The 22,283-nt window shown below is 34.0% G+C and overlaps 2 protein-coding genes and 1 non-coding gene across 3 annotated transcripts; all 3 read right to left on the reverse strand.

The window, feature by feature from the left end:
* Positions 1-221: 221 nt before the first annotated feature.
* On the reverse strand, positions 222-14,732 carry LOC132276698 (CAAX prenyl protease 1 homolog). The gene is made up of 14 exons (XM_059778265.1): positions 14,605-14,732; positions 13,464-13,611; positions 13,250-13,334; positions 13,072-13,167; positions 12,415-12,480; positions 12,195-12,293; positions 11,882-11,995; positions 11,680-11,790; positions 8,331-8,393; positions 6,679-6,771; positions 4,569-4,682; positions 1,494-1,565; positions 1,316-1,381; positions 222-610 (listed from the first exon to the last, which is right to left on the reverse strand). The coding sequence occupies exons 1-14, from the start codon at positions 14,633-14,635 to the stop codon at positions 494-496; spliced, it is 1,275 nt and encodes a 424-aa protein (XP_059634248.1). The 5' UTR covers positions 14,636-14,732; the 3' UTR covers positions 222-493.
* A 2,304-nt stretch (positions 14,733-17,036) lies between these two features.
* On the reverse strand, positions 17,037-22,094 carry LOC132276704 (small ribosomal subunit protein eS10z-like). The gene is made up of 5 exons (XM_059778274.1): positions 21,936-22,094; positions 21,786-21,834; positions 21,395-21,677; positions 18,021-18,153; positions 17,037-17,351 (listed from the first exon to the last, which is right to left on the reverse strand). Exons 1-5 carry the CDS (start codon positions 21,936-21,938, stop codon positions 17,280-17,282), a joined length of 540 nt encoding a protein of 179 aa, XP_059634257.1. The 5' UTR covers positions 21,939-22,094; the 3' UTR covers positions 17,037-17,279.
* LOC132280678 (small nucleolar RNA SNOR75) lies at positions 19,362-19,454 on the reverse strand. Its single transcript, XR_009471678.1, has one exon. It is a non-coding gene; the product is annotated as a small nucleolar RNA SNOR75 (small nucleolar RNA).
* Positions 22,095-22,283: the final 189 nt, after the last annotated feature.

Raw genomic sequence — 22,283 nt, forward strand, 5'->3', positions numbered from 1 at the left:
ACATAACAGTGTTGTTTTGGCTGTAGTTTAAGACTGTTTTTTACTAAAATTAGAACAAGTCACATATATATAACCCTATGGTTGTTCAGTGCAACAAATAAACAGCCAATGCCTAATAGTTGTGGACCGTCCATCATAGGATTATCATGAGGTTGAAAGCTGCACAAAAATTTTGAATTGCCAAACTGATTATTCAGATACTAAGGAACAAGATATTATACTAATACTTGTAAATAGAGATATATTGCAAGACTGGAACAGTTCAAAACAAACACATCTAGTTTAGAATTACATTAAGCTACTTCCTTTACCACTTTTCCTTCCTTTTACTCCTCATCCTTAATTCCGTGGAATTTTAGTAAGATTCCAACAGAATTCACAAGGAAAGTGGTATTAAAGCTATAGATTCTCACATTCCACTCCAAAAGTATAAAATGACGCTCTGACTCAAAGGTATAAAATGAACTAATTCTGTGTTCACTTCAGGATTTCCTCAGTCCGTCTTTTTATCAGGTTCATCAATAGCAGCCAATCTTTCAACAAGGGGAGGATGAGAATAGTGATAAGCAGAGTACCAAGGATCCGTGTTCATAGCTGACAAATTTTCTTCCTGAAAAATGTTAAGATTATTAATTAGAAATGTAACTCATGATACCATAAAAAAGTTCTGATCAAGTCCGATAGATTTATAATGCGTTTCCCAAAAAATGAAAACACTAAAAAAATTGTTGAGATCAATTGGCAGGGCCACCACAACTTGAAGAGAGAACTGAGGCTGTGTACTGATGCATGGAATTGGTGGAATTTTTTAGTTCAATTTTCTGAGTTGCTTTTCTCCAATTCCAATTCCAAGCTCAAGCTCCAATTCCATGCAGCTAAACATAGCCTGAAAGTAATTGGAGCAATCCATACAGCCAAGTAACCAACACTGCCCCCAAAAAAGAAAAAAAAAAAAACCAATTGCAGGAAAAACCCCTCAGCTATTGAAAACCTGCAGGTCCTTGGTGAAACAAATAACCTCCCCTAAACTATCAAAAAGCTGCAAATAAGGTCATTCCATCAACTCATATGAATGACTTGTATACCCTGTGTTATGTATAAATGTAATAGTTGATAAATATAATAGTTAAGAGGGCTTTATGTAATCTGCCAAATTAAAGAAAAAAAAAAAAAAAGAAAAGGAAAAAAAGTCATGTGTGAGAGAAAATAAGAGAAATGTGGAAGGATCCACTCACTGACATCTGATATGAAGAGCAGCAGGAAAAGAAACACAACATACCAATATATTGATACGAGGGGAGCAAAAGTGAATTACCTGCAGTTTCACAAGACCAGCTCGAAGTGCTGATGCATAACCAAGCTTCTTAGCAAAGGCGTCAGCCTATGTAAAAGGATCATGTATAGAAGAAGTTATATAGTGCCAAGTTTAAAAATAAAATTGTAGCGAAAGACACATTATAACCCCAAATTCTGGTCGGCATATCATACGCTACCTGAAACTCGAAAGATCGGCTTACAAGATTAAGACCAAAGCTGACAAGGTGCTGGAGAGGTATGACAGTGTGCTGCAGACAAAAATAAGGTAAAATATTACAAAGTAAAGATCAGAATATAATAATGCTTATATAAGCGGGCTGCCTAGAGATCAGTTTGCTATGCATCAAGAGTTCCTAGGGCCTAAGTGAGACAAGTTATTAACATGCACGCTTGATATGTTTGAATTTCTAAGTTTCCAAAATCAGCAAAACTTCTGGATAGGACCTACAACTAATTATACCAGTGATGTATTTATCTTCTCATTGGGTGACCCAATGCCACCTAATGTATTGCTTAGGTAGGAGTAACAGTCTGAGTGACAGTCTGCAATGATTGGTGTAAAATAATAGTAATGATAATAATAATAATAAAACAGTAAAATAGGGGTGCATCATGATGGCACATGAAGTTTCATTTTGTTAAACGCACACCATTTTCAGAGTGAAGGACCAAATAGTATTAGTATGGTGAATTGAACCAACCCTCCATAATAAGGCTGAAATACACTCATCAACCCTCTTTCTCAAACTGGCACCTACTTCTATTCTAATAGTAAAATAACAAATTCCCCTATACATTAGTCAGTTGACAATCAACTCAACAGATCGAGCTGATGGCAGCAATTATAATGTTCAAAATCCCAATTTACCAATAAGAAAGAAATCCAACTAAGTAAAGCCCATTATACCATTGACAAAATCAAATTAGAGAACAAATCAAGCACTTTTATCTTTTCTTGACAGGCACAAGTACCACTCTTAGATTGCCACACATGCAATTAAAATTAACCAACCAGCATCTACTCTCCTCTCTTAACTCCCTAGCTTTATCCACACTGATTGGCCAAAAATGTATGCTCAAAAACTAACCGCCACTACCACCTCACTCTAACAACACCTCGGCAACTTAGGTCATTGCTTTTGAAAAGAAAAGGAAAATAAAAAAATCTCCTCATTTCCCCATGTCAATCACCATTACCAAACCATCATGACCCTCAAACTCTCCACCATCAATCCAAACCACTAATGAGAACAATCACAGTAGCTGTCAGACCACATCACCTACAATCCAGCCACCATCAGTGAATTATTTCCCCATCCTTCCAAGCTCATCCAAATCAATTCAACCCTAGTACACAAACCCTAATGATCAAATATACTCACCCAATCTAGCATGACCTTTAGACATTCAAGGACCCAAGGTTCACAACTCTTAGCACTTCAATTGGGTTTTCCATAGTTTGACCTAATCTTGAAACTCATACAAAACAAATCAACTTTCGACTCATAAGTCAACACTCTTTCAAATCACACTCATTTTTCAAATATGTTTTCAAGGCTCATATGCCAAACTTGCCATTTTCAAATCGAATGTCATGTTTTTCAAACCAAGTTTTTAAGAATTCTTAAGTTCTTCCTCGAGTCTTTGAGAAATCCATGTTTCTAGAACCCTGGTGTTCAAAACATCTTTTCAAGGACTCTTTTAAGTTCTCTATTTCAAAATAATTCCATGCTATTTTCGAGGCAAGTTTTCAAGAACTCATGTTCAAATTCACTCTTTACTAGTTCTGAAATTATTTCCCCCCGCATAATCGTGAGCAGGCCATGGTGACGATGGTATTCTCTTTCCCATTCACGTCTTGGTGATGGGAAAGTTCGAGGTGGTAGGATGTGATTAAATTAGTTATGGTAGTGGATATCTGGCGAAAAAATAGAGGTCAATTGTGATGAGTAGTCATCATAAGCTCAGACCTGGTCGTAAAAGAATTTTGACGAGTCCATCAAATTTGCCAATCCACACTGAAAATTATATTATTTCATATATTTTGATTTATTCTATTTAATTGCTTATGTGTGGCACGAGTGAAAAAAATATATTCAATTGTCAGTGTTTGACATAAAATTGTGGATTGGAGGTTTAAAAATAAGAGAGGAGATAGAGAAACAGTGGAGGGTTTCTTAGCTTCTTTATCAAAGTTTTTATGCTTGATTGTAAGGCACTGCAAGGTATGAAAGACGAAATGGCAGGCCTAATTTTAAAAGCTTTTCTAGAACCATAACAAGGATAAAGGAAAATAATTTCCTTGTTACTCTCCTTTTTATTGATAAGTATTCCTAGTTCCTTTCCTCTTCCTCTATAGACTTTTGGGTTTATTTCTCTACTTTCTATTTATAGAAATTCCCTATCCTTTTTTTTGGTACCTCAATTAGCAAAATTAACATTCCTAATCTAAGTTTTTCTTTTTGTTTTTTCAGTAATTTGTAATCACTTAACATCATATTCTTAAGAAATTTAAACTTACCAAAAAAATCCATATATTTATTCTTAAGAAATTTAAGTTTCAGTTTCTTAATAGCAGAGAGGTGAGGACTGAGGCAGACAGATAACTTGGATTGGTAAGTTAAGCAGCTGCAGTTGTGGTCAAATCTGGTAGAGGATGTAGAGGTTCATCAAATCTAGTACAGGAGGTGGAGGTTTCCAGTATAATGTGGGTGGTAATTTGATGAAGTTGAACAAGAGAGATGAAGGGTGTCTTTTTCCTTTTTAACATATATTAATAGGTTGAACATAAGGATTAACCATTGAATAACAACCATATACCAACTGTTGATCAACGCAGTTTACTAAAAAATTACTATATAATATGACAAAGTTATCACAGACATCTGTTGAGGACTTGATTCTTATTATGGACATTTTATGAAACTAAAAAGTTAAAATCCAATCTAATGCTACAGATTAAATTGGAAGAGAAGAAAATTAACCAGACATTGAGCACAGGAGGGCTTCTAAAAGCGAAGGGAATAAATCACACTGACCAAAATCCAAAATATTAATTTTTAATCGCAAAGCAGGCAAGTAATTTAAATATCTCAATTCACCAACTTTAGACTTCTTAACTTAACAGTGATTCATTGATAGCAAGACGTATGAAGACAACAAGTGCAGGAGTAAGCTGTGTGTATGGGTACATGTGTTCAACTTAAACAAACCACAATTCTTTAAATCAAGACAATCCTATTGTTTATTACCTGAAATATTATTAGTCCAATGAGGACTGGCTGCGTATCAAAACCAAAGCTCTGGAACAGATCATTCGAGTTCCTAACAAGTGTATATCCTCCGAATTGCAAGAATGTGAGAATCTGCATTAATGTAAAAGAATAAGACAGGAAGCTGAAAGATTCATACACTGCATCTCCTCCAAAATTTTATCGTCATCAAACATTTGAAATTTAGACATGAGAGACCTAGGATGGGAAGAGGCAACAAATAAATCACAAGCTACATGACAAGAAGATTCAATATTTGCATGAACAAACATGCTTTATCAGTCAGCAATGGAAGGTGAGAAAATAAAATATTATTGTTCTTTCGCATCTTAAAGAAGAGGTTGACATATATTTAGGCTAAAAATAAATCGAGCTGGTTGAGAAAAATTCAGGTAAAAAATACTTGTCAAGCTCATTTAAATTGCAAATCAAGAAGAGGCAAAGCCCAAATTTGAAGCTCATTTCATTTAAAAGTGAGGTCCAAATAGTCCAGAAAGGTAAATTACTTGTTCATGGCCATGAATGATGAAGAAAATGACGGGAAGAGTTTTGCGAACCAATTATGCACAAATATCTGAGAAGTATATGCCGCAACAGCAATATCAAGTTTGTGACAAATAGGGCTTCAAATGAGCCGAGCCGAAGTCAGTTCGGGCTCAGCCCATTGTTTGTAGATCGAATCAGGATCATAACGTGCTAAAAAACTGAGCTCAAGCTCATGTCTTTAATAAAACGAGTTGAAATCGGTCCCATATTCATATTCAAGCTCGTTATCAAGATTATTGTCTTGTTTAGTACCATGATATATTCGATAACAAATTAAACACAAGTAAATCAATATATTATAACTTTCTACTTCCCATGAAAATATGACAAATTAGAAATGAATGTATAGTAAATGACCTATAGTCATGAAAGTAAATAAGCCTACACAGGCTCAGTGTTCATTACCCCTACATGAGTTGAGCCTTAGTGACATAGCCAGGTTACTGATTGGTCCAACAAAAAGCCTCTAATGACAATTCCAAGGAGATTGTTCAAGACGAATGCAAGTGCATAGAACAAGTATTTTAAGTTTCAAGAATCTTTCAAAACAAAATTGTTAAGAGAGTGAGGAAAAAATATTTAAAGTTGGTGAACAAGAATACCACGAAGATTATTCAAGTCAAAGTCATTAAAAGTCCTTAAAAATTAATCCAAGTCAATATTTTCCAAATCCTAGGATCAAGTAAAGGATTCCTTGACTAATATTGCATTAAAGAATCAGTTACAAAACTGTTTTATGTTGAAAATTTTAATATTATTTCATAATGATTTAGTCAACGGAAGACAAGGAAATTCCAATTCATGGAGAACAAATTTGGGTAAAAGTTGAAGTCGTTAAAACTTAAAATATTCCAAACAGTTTTTTTCATTGTAAAGAAAGGATTGAACTAGAGGATAAGTTTCTTCCAATCAGAAGTGACTGAATATGAAAATATATATAAATTAGTTAAAGTTATTTGATATATTTTCTTTTTCGATTTTTTAGTTAAATTTCAAAGCTTCTAGTAGTCAAATATAAGTTCTAGAATATTAGTTAGGGTGAATTTTTAAGGTAATTACATGGTTAGAGTTTTCTACTTACCAGAAAAAAAAAAAAAAAAAAAAAAAAAAAAGGCTTTCGAGAGTTTTTTCTCGGATTCAATATATTATTAAGGAAAAACGTTTTATAATAATTGCAAAATGACAACAAAATCCTCCACACTAGACAACATAATTAATTTTCCTCCACCCAACACATTCCCAACATTTTTATCTTATATTTACTAAATTTAATTAGTCTCGGAGAAAACTTCATGAATCACAAATTTGAAACCATGTTCATGGAGTCACGATGCCATGCCTCAAATTTTCATTGACCCCTCTACTCAAGACAAGAAACCAGGCGTGACTTCACAATTTCCAATGCCTTTAAAAACACTGGCTCCAATTACAAAAAAACTTATAAACTAATGACATCTGACACCAGTACCCATGCATATGTAACCATGATATATATAACTAGCAGGGTATCATGGGACATTCAAAGAGAATAATTAAAGCATACCTGAACAGCGATGAAAGAGTACATTGTATGATTAAGCTTCCAATGACCCAGTTCATGTGCAATAACAGCAACTACTTCCTCCTCATTTTTGCACTGCATTAAATCACTTTGTCAACTGAAAAAGAATAATAGAGAAAATAGAAGAGGAAAAAAGAAAAGAAAAGAATTAAACTTGCACGCACACTCCCATTGTGGTGGTGGTGGGGCTGTTGGGGGGAGTGGAGGAATTACCACTTAAGGCACCAATTTGTAATATCACATATGTAAGGATCCCAAACTATAGCATTGTGAAGTATAACACTATTTCAATCAATAAATGACAGCATCAGTGTATGCAATCTAATTTCCTATAAAAGAACATCCGACAACTCCCATGATGCCCAAAATTCATGCACTGCCCAAGAAATTTGACTGAAGATATAGATGCCTAACTTGCCGGGACCTTCAATATCAAATGATGAAGCTACTGCTACATAGCAAAGGAACATTACAAGAACTGTGCTCTCTAGTAAGAATACTTTAGTTTTTTGGGTTACCTCACACTAGCTCAAGACAAGTGCAGGTTACCAAAAAACTCAAATTACTTCATCCCCTAAAACTGTTTACAATATAATAAATTAGAAAAGAGAAATCTTGTTGCAAAATTTAGCAAGCAAAGTTGAACAAAATTATTGACTGAAACAATCATGTTGAGCACGTTTTAGCATTAAAATATAATCATTTTAAGATTTATATGGTCATCAGAACTAAACATCATTAAACAAAATATTCCCAACAAAATCAACTACATGGAAACCACATATCCAAGCCATTTGGTCATGTCTAATTATACATAGAAGTTATTTTCTTACTAGAGAACAAGGTATACCGTACATACGAGTTAAATTATGTTCAATAAGCACATGGCATTGCTAATGGAAGTAGAAAAATAGAAAAGAAGAAGAGGAACATATCTTTATAATGCATTTAAAAAAAAAAAAAAAACTCAACCAGTCCTAATTCAAACAAAACAAAAATGGGGAATTACCTAAAAATTTACAAGAAACTCTTGAACTCAAAGGATGTTACTCCATTTTTAAGACACCAAACTTGTCCCAGTCTTAAAAAGCTGTAGAACTTGTTTAGAAATGTGGCTCTTATATATTCCGGAAGCAAATCAAGAAGAAAAATCAGACATAATGGCCAAACAAGGGTTTCAATTTACATTTATTTATGGAAAAACTAACAGGGGAAAATTTGTGGATGTTCATTGCACTACAGGGCTGATACAAAAACTTCATACTGATGCTACAACAGGAGTGCCAGTTGAAGTAGTTGTTGTGTCATTTTAATATACAAATCAACCACTGCATAAATTCAAGACTAGATGCAAAAAAATGGTTTTATTTTTGTGTGCGCGCGCGCGTGTGAGAGAGAAAGGAGGGGGGGGGGGGGGGGGGGGGGGGGGGATGATCCTCAGACATGGTTTTTCATTTTCCTTTTTTGGCTTAAACACACATCAAAATTAAATCAATGTATTAATGGTAAAGTATGTGAAAAACATGCTTTGCTTTACTTGTAGAATATGCACAAGTAGTTCAGCAATTCAAGCTTAATGAACAAAGTATAGGGAAATGAGCATAATTTTTTTCAAATACAATATGCATCCACACCTGCTGAATCAATGTGTCATAAAGGACAATGCGCTTGTTCTTGAAAAATCCATACATATAAGCCTGCACAAAAGTCAATTTTAGTTCAAAATAAAAGAAACAAAAACTCAAATTAAAGCAGTCTGCAGGTACTGAGAGACAACCAGGATATTCTGGTCTCAAATAACAGCAAAAGAATTTAAAATGACCATTAATTTTGCAAATATTTACATCTTCAATACTTTTGGCTACCAGATTTCAAATTAATGCATGTCCCAATGGGAAAAGACAACCTTAATCAATCATTCTGAGCATCTCTTAGAATTATCATTATTCATTATATTTAGCTGAACCTTGGATAGAATGCCTTCTCCCATTGAACAAGTAGTAAAGAGATCTAATCCTCCCAAATTCTGGACGGTGTGATTTCTTAGGGTAAAAGTCCATTTCATCTTTCAATTGGCCAACTAAAAGCCACAACTCTTTTGGATAGGATGTGGATTAGATAATAATTTCAATACGATAATGGCAATGTGCTTCCTGTGACTACTAATCTGAATCTGTTTAAATGGAGTAGCGAACTTTTCGGATAATACAAGGGACAGGAGAGAGTGTATGGGAGCGGAGGAATGTGAACACTTATCTAGGTGTGAAACTTCAATTTTATGAAAATAATCTGCTGAAATCAATTAAACTCATCTAGATAACAAAAACGGCAACCAAAATATTAGTATACAATGTTGTAAACTTTTTCTCTCAGAATTAATGTTGTAGACTTCCTTTCCTAGTTTATGAACAGTTGACTCTGAATTAAGAAAATATATTAATAATGTTCACTACGAAAGGGCCATTGCTTGGTGCGATATAAAGGCCGGTGCTGTGAATGATCATGTGCAAAGCAGGCAATCCTTTTGTACAAACAATGCCGAAGGTTTGATCTGTATATTTGTACCAAATATACTCACAGCAAAGTAAACACTTCAAGATAAAAGTCCTTTAAGAAACACAAGTCTTGAATTTTAAAACTAAATCAATTGAGCCATTTAGTCTTATTACAAGCACGCATTAATACACACAATAACAATCCAATGTAATTATGTAAAAACTAAATTTTTTTTTTTGTTTTTTTGATAAGTATGTAAAAACTAAAAATTTAATCAAAATATATACATAATCGAATTAATTAAAAAGTATTTATATGCCAACACAATTTAATACACAATAATATACCAGAAATTTTTTTTTCTTGACAAGTACAAGAAAAATTAAATTAAAAAATTGCATAAAATTATTAAGAAATATCATATATAAAAATAGGAAAGTAAGGAAAGAGATGGGTAACCCATCCTTCACATATTGGGATACCTGTGGGGAGAGAGGGTTTAAGAGGACAAGCAATTCCAGGAAGGACGGACCACAACAGAATAAGGTTTAGGAAAGGCTTTGGGTTAAAGGTGCCCCATCGCACTGTGACTATATATCTATTTTACTATCCTATCTTCAACTCATGATATCTTAAGCATCCCTCTTTGTCTATATTCATCTCAAATCTCTCTATTATCTACCGTCTACAATCTACATCTCTCTCAACCCAATGTCTCCCTCCAACAGCCAACTCATCAGCGTTGTCAAATTCAGAAGTTGCCATTGTCATCACATTTGATATTTGCCAGAGTCAGCAGAGTTGTCTCTTTATTCCAAAATGAAAGTAAAATTTCAGCCATAAACCCGTTACTGCCTTTTACAGTACAATATAATATTTCCAACTCTAATTTTCTATCCTTTAGTGTGTTTGCAAAATTGAGTGTTGTGAAAAACCTACCTTTTCACTAAAAGCGTGTATTTTTCTTATCAAAAAGACATGATTGCTGAAATAGTTATGTCATCCCTCGGATGCATATTGAACTTGAGAAATATAAATTAAAATGAATGAACGTTGTAAAGCAAGCAAAAAATTTTAGGGTTAATTTCAGTAACACACTCTCAGGTTTGGCCAATTTTCACCTTCAAACATCTTTCGAAAATAACTAACACTCAAATTACAAACTTTTGCTCCGTTTTTCACTCACACCCCAACCGTTACTTGAACAATTCTGACACGATGTAAAATGACTTAAATACCCTTTGATTTTGTCAAAACAACTCTTTAGCCTAAGAATTATATTAAAAGATTAAAATACCACTAATTTTTTTGTAAAATTACCAAATTATATATATATATATATATATATATATATAGACAAACATGTATATACACGTATATATAGACACATACAGACATATATATATTATAAACACAAGCACAACACCACCACCAACACCAACGAGGATGTCGGTGCAAGAGGCGGCGGCGGGGTAGGCGCAGGAGACGACGGCGGGGCGTTAAGGAAATCCAGTTACAAGGGTGCTTGAAGAACCACGCCGTGTACAGCTGTCTGCCCAGCAAAGCCGTCAAGGCCTCAGATGTCAGTCACGTCAACGTCAAGTGGTCTGGGTGCCATCGCCTCCGTGCCTAACCAATGTCGTCGTCATGGGTTGCGATTGGAATTGCCTGAGCAGCAACGAAGATGGGGTGGTGCCCAACCGATCTGGGTGCCTTCGCCTCCATGTCTAACCGATGTCGTCGCCGTGGGTTGCGATTGGATTTGCCGGAGCAGCAACGAAGATGCGGTGGTGGCAATTTTGATGTTGGCAGAGGCAGTGGTTGGCGTTTTTTATTCCACCATTTTTATATTCTTCAAGCTTTTAATGCAAATTAATGAGGCCCGAAATCATTCAATCGTAGATATATTCAGGCTCTCCCATGAACGAATTTGCAATCAACCAGAAAATCACTTCACAAATCAACCCCAAAACAAATAGTTTCGGCCAAACAGTTCTCGCTGAAATTAACCCTAAGTGAAAAATGGCCAAACCTAAGGGGGGTGTGAGTGAAATTAACCCAAAATTTTAGGTTCCAAACTCCTTCAACAAGAAGAACATGATGAATATATTGGGGTAAAGAATAGATTATTGGGCCATAAAAAGTTACCAGAGAGGGATATTACTTCAAAAAAAAAAAAACACTCCATAAGTAAAAAACAACTGTGTTTCATAGCCCTTTAAATTTCTACTGTTTTTTTTTTTAAATAAAAAAAAGACCGTTACATATAAGAAGCAAGTTAAGTCCAATTTTAAGTCGATTAAATTCGACCTAGAATTTAATGTCAAAATTGCCATCTCACATTCCAATCTTAAATAGCATTGTATGCCATCTAAGCTGAAACTGAACTAAAAATAGAGATAAGAAACTACAAGGGAAAAACAAAGAACAAAATTTAAAGAAATACAAGCAAAAGTCCCAATTAAATAAACCAAGAAGAATCCTCACATTGCTATGGCTTGACCTTGTGGATCCATCAACAACAAACAACTTCTTTAAGGGAAACTTGAGGGACGAAGCAAGCTTCTCAATTTTCTCCCTAAGCACTCCATCTGGAAGCTATTTGTTGCAAGATGACATAGAATTATCGTTAAATTATACATTGCCTTGTAGGATTTCTTCAATAATGGAAATAAATCCCAATACTCACTGGTGTGAACTTGTTGAAAAGTGGTGCTATTAAAATAGGATAAAGAGTCATCATCACAAGCGACAGAACAAGCATAAACCCCCAAAGATAGATGGCCAAGTAGGGACCTCCATTCTGCACCAGAAGAGTGACCATCATTAGTAATAGTCGCTAATAACTGAAGAGGCCAGTATTGAGAATGCAGGTTGAAATGGACCGCAAAACATCATATCCAAAAATAGCAAGCTATTAATCCAAGCATGACAAACACTTCAAAATAGGAACATGCAACAAAGTGAATTATATCACTTTGGAAACTAAGAAATTACTCTACCTGTACTATTACAATGATTGCAGCCACTATAGGCGGCCCAATTACAATAGATAGGACGATTCCTTTGATGATGTCCCTAATAAATAACCATATTGTTTGCTGTAAAACATAAATGCATACATTTTAGAAAACAATTCAACCAAAAAGAAAAGAGCTACAGACAAAAAAATAAAATAAAATAAGTCGTAAACATGACAAAAGATCAAGGGAGAATACAGACTTTGTTGAAACCATGGCGGGTCTCGATCACAAATGTTGAGTACAGAGAAAATGGCAAATCAGTAATCTGCAGAGGAATTTCAAAAACATATCATGGTCATGCATTGTGATTTCATTCCATAATAAAAAAATAAAAATAAAAAAATAAAATAAAAAATAAAAACACATCCAATAGTAGCATATTAATTTGAAATTATATGGTAACCCTGTACACACAATAAATATATTACACATCCAGTGCATTTCGGAAAAACATCTAAATCGTCTCAATTTAGATTTAATCATATTTCCCAATTGAGATTGTAAGTTTGTTTCCTAGTTCCAAATATGTCTTTTCCCGATGGACATTTAATATATATAAACATGTGTGTACATATATACATATGTATCATTATCAATATTGTTTCTAAACAGATCATAGTATCTGAAGACAGACTATAATCATTCTAGAGGAATTTCATTGTCCATCCAAAAAATCCGTTATTATAATGGATATACCTAAAATATATGTGTGCATGTCTGATATTTAGTCATTTCTCCTAAGCAGATCATGATATCCAAGGACAACCTAAAATCGTTCTAGTGGAATTTCATTGAACACAATGAACCAGATTTTTTTTTTATCTTGTCAAGTAAATAAGAGAGTTAATATATGTACCTGTGACCAGAACATAACACCAGCTAAGAATGCAAGTGTGTGTAATATCTCATTCTCTGCATTAAGGCCGATAGAAACAACAAAGTCTCCTGATCTCTGTAGTCAATAAACAAAATTAGATACTCAGGAATTCTCTAGTGGCAAAAGGGTCCATCAAACACACCACTGAAACACTCACCTTCCAAAACCAGGGCAATAACCCAAATAACAAAATTGCAGAGTCCCACAGTATAGTTACAAACTCATGAACAAAATGGAAGTTGCTGAAAGTTAAAGAAAAAATTCCAAAACCAAAAGAAACATTAGTAATAAGTCTCAAACATAAGTATGCATGAAGAAACTTGATGACCAACTGCAACAAATCCACACAAGAAAAAAATTGTGAAACAAACCTTTTATCAAGACTATAGGCTCGGGATTTTTCAAACTTTTCTTGACTGATCACTCCTTCCAAAGTTTTTGGAAGTGTGGGCAGTTTAAGAGCAGCATGCTGCCGCGTGTCAAGATAAGTTTCAAAGATATACATCAATATCATAAAACCTGAAAAACCCATAACATAAAGAATTGAAAATGCAATAGTTAGTAAGAAAGAATATAACCCCAAACAAACTTTAAATACAAAACTTTTGTTCATGGGTGTAGAGTTTCATATGCAAAGAGAGCAGCAAGCAAGCACCACATTGCGATTTACAAACCAAAAAAAATAAAACCATACCAAAACCAAAAAAAAAAACTTTAAAAAAAAAAAAACAAAACAAACAAACAAAAATAAAATGTCAATCTGGACAAATATGTGAAAGAAATTTCACATTTGGAAATAATAAATTTATCTATATTGTCTTGGTGGATACCTATTAAAACATTCCATTCTCTGGGCCAGTATTAATTTTAGTTAAGGTTAATTCTATATTCCTTAGCCTGTGCTGAGATTGGAGAATCTTCACTTTGCCATTTTAGATTATAAAAATCTGAGTTGTATTGGCAATCATCATGAGCTATTGCGTAAACCCAGTATGTCACGCAATTTCTCTTCATCAAAAGAAAGCTTCTGGGCTATGACAGCACGCCACATATTCTTTAAAGGAGACTTTGGGGCTTCATTGTAAATATTTTTTGGACACTTCCCTGCTCAAATCTTTCTTTTCAAGGAAAGATTGGTGCAGCAAGATGTACACCAACATAAAATGAGAGAGAGACCCCATTGTGTTCTTGAGCAATAATTTCAACAGGAAACAAACAAAACCCTAACGACTATTTCCATGAAACTTCACACTAATAAGCACAAAAATCAACTAAACACACTAATAAAACCCTAAAAAAATATAACTTTTTCAAGAAACGTTAATCAATAAACCCTACAAATGGAACAATGCATTAACAATAGAATTCAGTGAAGGAAAAAAAAATAAAGAAAAAGGAAAAATCAGAACGCAACAAAAACGTTGCACAAAATAAAGGCAAGAAAGCCATACATATATATATACATGAGCATAGATATAGGAAGAGAGAGGGGTTTAGAGAGAAAAATCGCACCAATAACAGCTTCCATGTACGGAAACACCATGGCGGACTTAGTAGGTGTAGACTGCAGAGAGAGAGAGAGAGAGACAAGGAGAGGAGGGAATGTTTTCTTCTGATATGTATGTAATGTGTATCGGTGGATTGATATATGAGGAGAAAATTATATACGGTTCAATCTGGGGCTGGTTTAACCCTTGATATCTGAAAATCGAATGCCAAAATGGCATTGAAACCGTCCGGTTTGAATAACCCGAATGCGTTTGCACTGGTTTGCAAATTACAACCCTAGTCCTTGCAAAAATGAAAATTCTAAATCCCAATTAGGCTGTCTAAACCCTTTTTTGACATTTCAATATTCGTGATCTAAAAAATTATGTTAGCTACGTCATTCGTTAAATATAGTGTGATTTAATTATTAAATTCATACGGTCAAATTTTTTTTTTATTAAATTCATAATATCTTTGCAAGATTTACAAACATCCAATAACGCAATTGTGACTTACAACAATTTTTTTTTTTTGGTAGGAAAAAAAAAACCTTTTCATACTACGCTTCTAATATTTTAACTATATGTTCTCCGTTTTATAAAAAAATAATAATAATAAAAAAATTAGAGAAACTCTAATAGTTTCATTTACCCATAAAGATGAAAGTAATTAAATAAATACCTCTCAAAAGTGGAACGTGAATAATATTAGGTATGAGTTGCAAGTACTTCACGAAATTAAATAATGAGTTAGTGAAAAATAACCGAAATTGAATAATTTTGATAATTCTTTATTGGATCTATAATGAAATATGTTAGGTTAAAATCTGTGTTGAAGGTATTAGTTGAAATCTTAGCCCTTAGTTCCATTCCCATAATTAATTAACCAAACTTTATAATTTAGATAAATGCCCATCCCATTATTGTCTTCATGTTCCTAACATCAAGATTAAGAAATAATAATGAGAAGAATAAAAGTTTATGTAACTTGTCAATAAGTACTTTGTAACGGCATTTAACTAAGTGACTTCTTCATCTTTAGAGAGAAGGGAAGGGATTTGAGCTCCTAAACAAAAAGTGTAAGTATATTTCTTACTAATGACAAAAAGTAATAATAATAATAATAAATAACTGAAGAGAGTGTAGAGAACTTTTCAAAATACATAAAAGATTAAAATTTTGCCCATCAAAGCGCTTGATGTACCTTCAGTTTATTTCGAAGGAATAAATTAATCTTGTTTGCCAAAAATAAAAATAAAAAATGAAGAATCTCAATTTAAATCTTTTTAGGTCCACTTCTTGAATGAAAACTAAATATTCCAAATATAACATCTGAATGAAAACTAAATATTCCAAATATAACATCTAGCCCTATTATTTTCCCATTTTTTGCACTCGGTGGTTTATAGAATACATTTATTTTATTAACAATCTTCTCCTCAAAATTAAATTGTAAAAGAAAATATTACAATTTATATAAATAAATAAAAACTAACTTTATTTTCATTCCATCAATTCAGCCTACAATGGAACATTTTGAGCACTTGGAGACATGAAGGATCGAGGTTAAATATGAAGAAAGGTTATGGTCAGAATTGAAATAATCACATACCTAAATAAATGAATGGTTTAATTGCAAATCTGGGTACACAAATAAGAGAAATAGATGGATTGCTGGCTCATATCATATCTAAAAAATACAGAATACAGACTCAATTGAATTAAAAATGCAAAATTACAAGCTTGTCTCTTCCATCCCATATTGATTAGTACAATTTAAATTATTGACCAAAATATTTCATACTAAATTGTAGAATTATTCCATCCATTCGTGGATTAGTAATTTCAAGTTTAAAAAAAAAAAAAAAATGCATAAACAACTAAGAGAGAGTGCGTGCGCATACATACTGTGTCATGATGCATTCTAAGCATGCCAGTTTTAAAACTAGTGGAAGAAGGGTTACCAGTAAAAAATTAAAAAATTTACCATCCATATCTGTATGCCGAGTTTCACTCCTCCAAAATTGAGAGTAGTTTCAACGTTCACTGCTGCGGCAAGTCTCGAGGACATTTATTAGGTGGGAAAAAAAACCCCGACGATGGTTTCCAAGCCCTTATGCATGAATATTTACAACCCTTTTTCAACTGAGAGTGACCTCCATATTTCATGTTAATAGAGGGTCTTTTTCAATTGAATAAAATGAAAATTCCAATGACAAAATCTACAATAATATAACCTCAACATAGAATAAAATGAAAATTCCAATGACAAAATCTGCAATAATATACCAATTTGCATCTTTAGCAATTTTGAAACTAAGGTAAGACAACATCCATAAATTACTAAATGATGAGAGCCATCGTCTTTCCAGATGGCTGCTTATTTCGATCGTGTATCGACCCACATTCAAGTCTATCCAGTCTTGAAGAGAGAACAATTTTAGAGAAATTGAAAAATAAATGGTAACAGCAGTGATCTTGGAAATAGATTTAAACCACATAAGTAATAGTGTCAATAGGTTCCATGGTACTAAAAAGTACAAACAGTCAAAAAGAACAAAAATGCATATCACAATACAAACTTATATAGAACCATGAAATGGTCTAGAATATTTTCAAAGAAACAGAACAACCAAAATTCTTTGGTCAGATCCCTTAAGGGCCAATCAAAGAGCTTTGAACTACTACCACACACACCTCTTAAGAAAAACTTTCACTAGCTGGCCCAGCACCGCCACCTCCACGACCGAAACCAGGCCTTCCCCCAGGACCCTGCATGTGCAAGTGAAGCAATTTGAATAAAATTATAAAACTATGAAAGGCTAGGTTCTGTTATATAATGATAATATCCCCGACCCTTCTCATTCTCAATTTCTCAAGTCAAACTGAGATCGCATAACGGCAAAGAAATAAAAAAAGGTATATTATCAAGGCAACCACTCAATCCCCAATTTGTCGAATATGTCAGTTACGTATTCGACAAAGTCAAAACAGAATCTGTTCTTATATTCTTATAGATTCACATCCATTTAGTATATTACTCCATCACAGATATGTTACAAAAACGTGCGTTGGGGTGCAAATTTTTAATTTTTAATTTTTTTAGCCCTTAATATTATTTCATAAGTATTTGTTTTAATGAATACAAGTATATGAATTTAAAGTAATAGAATATACAAAATTAATGGCTAACAGTTCGATTGAATATAAAATTTTGAAACATTTCCTTTTTTAAAACTCAATATTTGATTCTCTAGCATAATTTGACTTGTTGCATGGCATTAGTTAACAAAATAAACACTCGCATATAAAAAAAGGAACAATTTCAGTTATATAATATTTTCACATTATAAGTTTCTTAACCACAGTTAAGTGCAATGATACTAATGATAAACTCCAAATATACACAAAAAGACTAGGAAAAAAATAAAGACAAATTACCCTAAATGAGGGTTGGTAGTCAGCTGGAGCTCCTCCCTTGTCACCAAACTCACCTGGAGGCCCTCTTGGACCTCCACGATACCCATCACGGTCACCAAACCTTGGTCTATCTCCTTCAAATCTAGACGGACCCCTGTCAATTTTACCCATCAAAAAACCAAAAAATACCAGAATTAATAAACAATTCAAAATGGACAAGAAAATTAGGGTTAAGGTAGAAGTATAACTGTCAACTAAATAAATAACATATCCCAAAAAGCTGATCCAATTAACCATTCCCCAGATTAAATTAGTAAACAACAATAAAAATAGAACTATAAGAACTGCAATTATTAAAAGAAGTCACATTTTACAAGTCCTAAAAGACATTGCAATCCCGTATCACAGCAAACTATTACAAATGCAGCTACCAGCAAATTAACATATTAGTGAAACCCTTTAACCATCTATCAATAATTACCAACGGGTCAATGGCCTAGCGGTATCAAGCCCCTACTTTCCAAAAGGAGATTAGGGGTTCAAGTCTCAGTAGAGGCGTGTGTGTGTGAGTACTAACGAAGAAAAAAATATATTAGTGAAACCCAAATAAATCACAATCAGTTAATAGCATCTAAAAATGAGATGTTAGAAGTTTTTTCACGTGTAGTGAACAAGAAAGGTTAAATACCCTCACCACCCGTGTGGTTGCACCTTTTCACCCTAGGATGAAATTTTTGCAAAAATACCTTCAACCACCCCCTGTCAGAAGTTAGTCTAGTTACATGTGCCAAACAGAAGCTGTGAAATTATGTTTATACCCTCACTCTAAAGACCAAAATTGCTGACGTTTTGATGATGTAATTAACTTTATTTAAAAGGACAAAAATGCCCATACCATTTTTATACTCAAGCAAAGACATTTATCTGACATCTCTCATCTCTCTCTCCACTAAAGTTCATCTCTTAATCTCTCTTTTGATTTTATCATCAATATGCCACACTCCAACTAATAATTCTGAATTTTTTTTTTTTTTTTGGAAACTCAATGAAACAAGTAATCATCCTTCTATTATTAATTTACACATCTTAGATTTTGCAAATACACAGAGTTTCTATTTGTACTTATTTGTTTTTCCAATAATTATAATTGTTTCATGAGCAAGACTTTTCAAAAGTTACAAATATGTGCAATCCCAGATTGCACGAATTCCTTAGCCATGGTGAAAACAATGAGAAGCTCCTCTGTGGGTTAGATAAAATATGCGATAATAATTCTGCTTATATTAAAAACAAAAATTATTACCATTATCATAAAATAGTTGAGGACTTGAAGGGAAAAAGAAAAAAGGATTAGGAGGGGTTCTCTCTCAGACAAATGCCTCGATTCATCGTCATGATTGAATGGAATGAATTGAGATCGGACTCGTCATCTTATTCATTTGTTCATCATCGAGAACCACAATCCCTTTTCAATACACTTGTATAGAAAGAGAAAATAAACTAAAATACAATAAAAATTACATAAAAAGAAGCAGAAAAAAGAAAACTATAAAAATAACAGAGAGATGATGAATCAAAATCAAATCAAGAATGTTTGCTGTAATACTTTTAAAAGTTTTTTTTTTTTTTTTTAAAAGATTGAAGATACAAACGTAGGACCAATAACTTACTGAAGTACCTGAAAGTTAATGAGAAGAGTATAACATATAGTTTGAAGGCTGTAGGGCCTGTGGGCTGAATATCAGGGCTCCGGAGTTTGTACGGCAGGATCCGAATGGGAAGTTCTTATTTACAATTCATTGTGTGTGTGTGTGTGTGTGACAGAGAGAGAGAGAGAACAATCCTGGTCATATGGATTTTAGAGAGAGAGAGCTTGGTGGTTGACAATTTGGAGGGAAAAGCAGAAAAAAGGGAGCCAAAAGTACCTAAATAGTGAGGGTATTTTGGTCAAATTTGTAATGGGTATACAAGTCATTACAAACAACTACAAGCGTACTCTTGTAAATTTAGTGCACTTAAGGGCAGTTTGGTCACTTCAATGCTTTTTTTAGCCACTCAAACGGTCACGTATCAGTAAGAGGAAATCTGTGATTTTTTCATAACCAGAGGGGTGGTGAGGGTTATTCACCCAAACGAGAAAGGTGAGGTTCCGGGATGATCTGTGGTGTACAGATGCCCCATTGAAAGTTGTCCATTGCTCATTTCGAGATTACTTTGAACAATGAGGTTATAGCTAATTGCATGAAAAAAATAGGACTGCACTCACAGCAGTGTTCTTTTGGGACCAGAGTTTTTTTAGCCACTCAAACGGTCACGTATCGGTAAGAGGAAATCTGTGATTTTTTCATAACCAGAGGGGTCGTGAGGGTTATTCACCCAAACGAGAAAGGTGAGGTTCTGGGATGATCTGTGGTGTACAGATGCCCCATTGAAAGTTTTCCATTGCTCATTTCGAGATTACTTTGAACAATGAGGTTATAGCTAATTGCATTAAAAAAAATAGGACTGCACTCACAGCAGCGTTCTTTTGGGAGCCCAGATACATTAGGCACTAGAGGATCGAGAACTGGAGTTGGTTGGCACTTTTTATGGGTGGTTGTATGATATCCCTGTTGAAAGGAGTTGAGAGACTGCCATAAAGTGGAGACTGGAGAGTGAAAAGTAAGAGGAAGTTTAAGGTGAGCTCATCCCACATAGTTGTAATGGTTGACTGGAACAGGATTCAGGATTTACTCTGAAGGTCATCTAAAAGATAAATAATAAGTGTATAACTAACTAAAACAAAACAAAACCGAACAGTTGGAGCAATCATTAGCAGAATTCACACATTAACCCAAAAAGACATCATCAAAATTAATTGATGAAAAGAATAACAAAAGAATTCATACAGTCATCCCAATAAACTAAAAAGCTTTGATGGAAATGCAAATTGTTAGAGCTGGAACGACTACCAAAATACACGTAAACAACCTCTACCACAATCAACTCACAGTACCCAATAGAACGAACTAACAAACAATAACACCACCACAAAATCACACTGCAGCGCCCATACTCACTGTCAAATTCACATATAAACAATTGATTATAATGTCCAACAAACTATATTAGCTAATAATGAATAAATCATACAGTGTGTACTAAACAAACAAAAGACAGAAAGATCAAATATTCGGAAAATCAAGCAATAAGAACTATGACTAAGAATAGATTAGCGAACCAGTGACATTAAAAAATAATTCGATATTCCCCATAAACTAAACTAGCAAACACCAACCACATTCAAACTGGTAAAAGTATATTAGTCAATAATTCCACTTATGAACCTAAAACAATTGAAATGACAATAAATTGACGATACACAGCTAAATTAACCCCAAAAGCTCTGAACTTACCGAGGGCGATCACCGGGCGGACCACCACCGAGAGGTCTACCGGGAGGGCGAGCCGATCTCTTCAGAGTATTGGGAACGATCTCGGAAGGCAAATTGAGATAATTTCGGAGAAATTCAATGCCATCGTTGGTCAAATACCAGTAGTAGTGCATCCAAGCGAAGGTCTCGCGCACGTACTCCTTGGATTTGAAGCTCTGCATGAGCTTGATCACCTGCAGGTTGGGGACATCGATTTCGGGGTGCTTTGCGAGGTTGTAGTCCTTCTTCGCGTAGCATACACCCTCTGCACATACGTATAAATGTGAAAAATGAATAGCGGATATAAATTAATATATATAAACACACACACACACGCACAGCGATTGAAGTGAAAGTGGAAGAAAGTGAAGACCTTGAAAGAGATATTTGGAGATTTCCCTCCGGTTCTTCTCTGGAATGATCTGAAACAAATATGAATAAGTAAGATACATGTGTGTGTGAGTGCGTGCGTCTGATTGTCTTCAGAGTGAAACAAAAGCTTAAACACCAAAGAGAGAGATACCATTGTTGAAACGGCGAATAGACGGCGACTACCAGAGGCAAAACAATACCTTTGTCTCTCCTATGCTAGTTTAAGTACGCTCTCTCTGCGGCCTGGGGGTGACTGAAACCCTAGATAAGATGCTATGATGCGCCGTCGTTTATATGCATGTTCTTTTTTTATTTCTCTTTTAATGTAATAATATTCCGTCCACTTATTCCATGAATTATTTCAACCAAAATTATTATTATTATTTGTAATTTTTGCAATCCACTTATAACTATATGAATTAATTAAAACAAAATTATCCAGTATTAAAATAAAATAAAATAAAAAATTATAGAGTTTGTTTTAATGAGGCAATTATGC

This window comes from Cornus florida, unplaced genomic scaffold (genome assembly GCF_030987335.1).
Source record: "Cornus florida cultivar Cherokee Brave unplaced genomic scaffold, ASM3098733v1 CherokeeBrave_3.0.0_Hap2_Chr10, whole genome shotgun sequence".
Lineage (NCBI taxonomy): Eukaryota > Viridiplantae > Streptophyta > Magnoliopsida > Cornales > Cornaceae > Cornus > Cornus florida.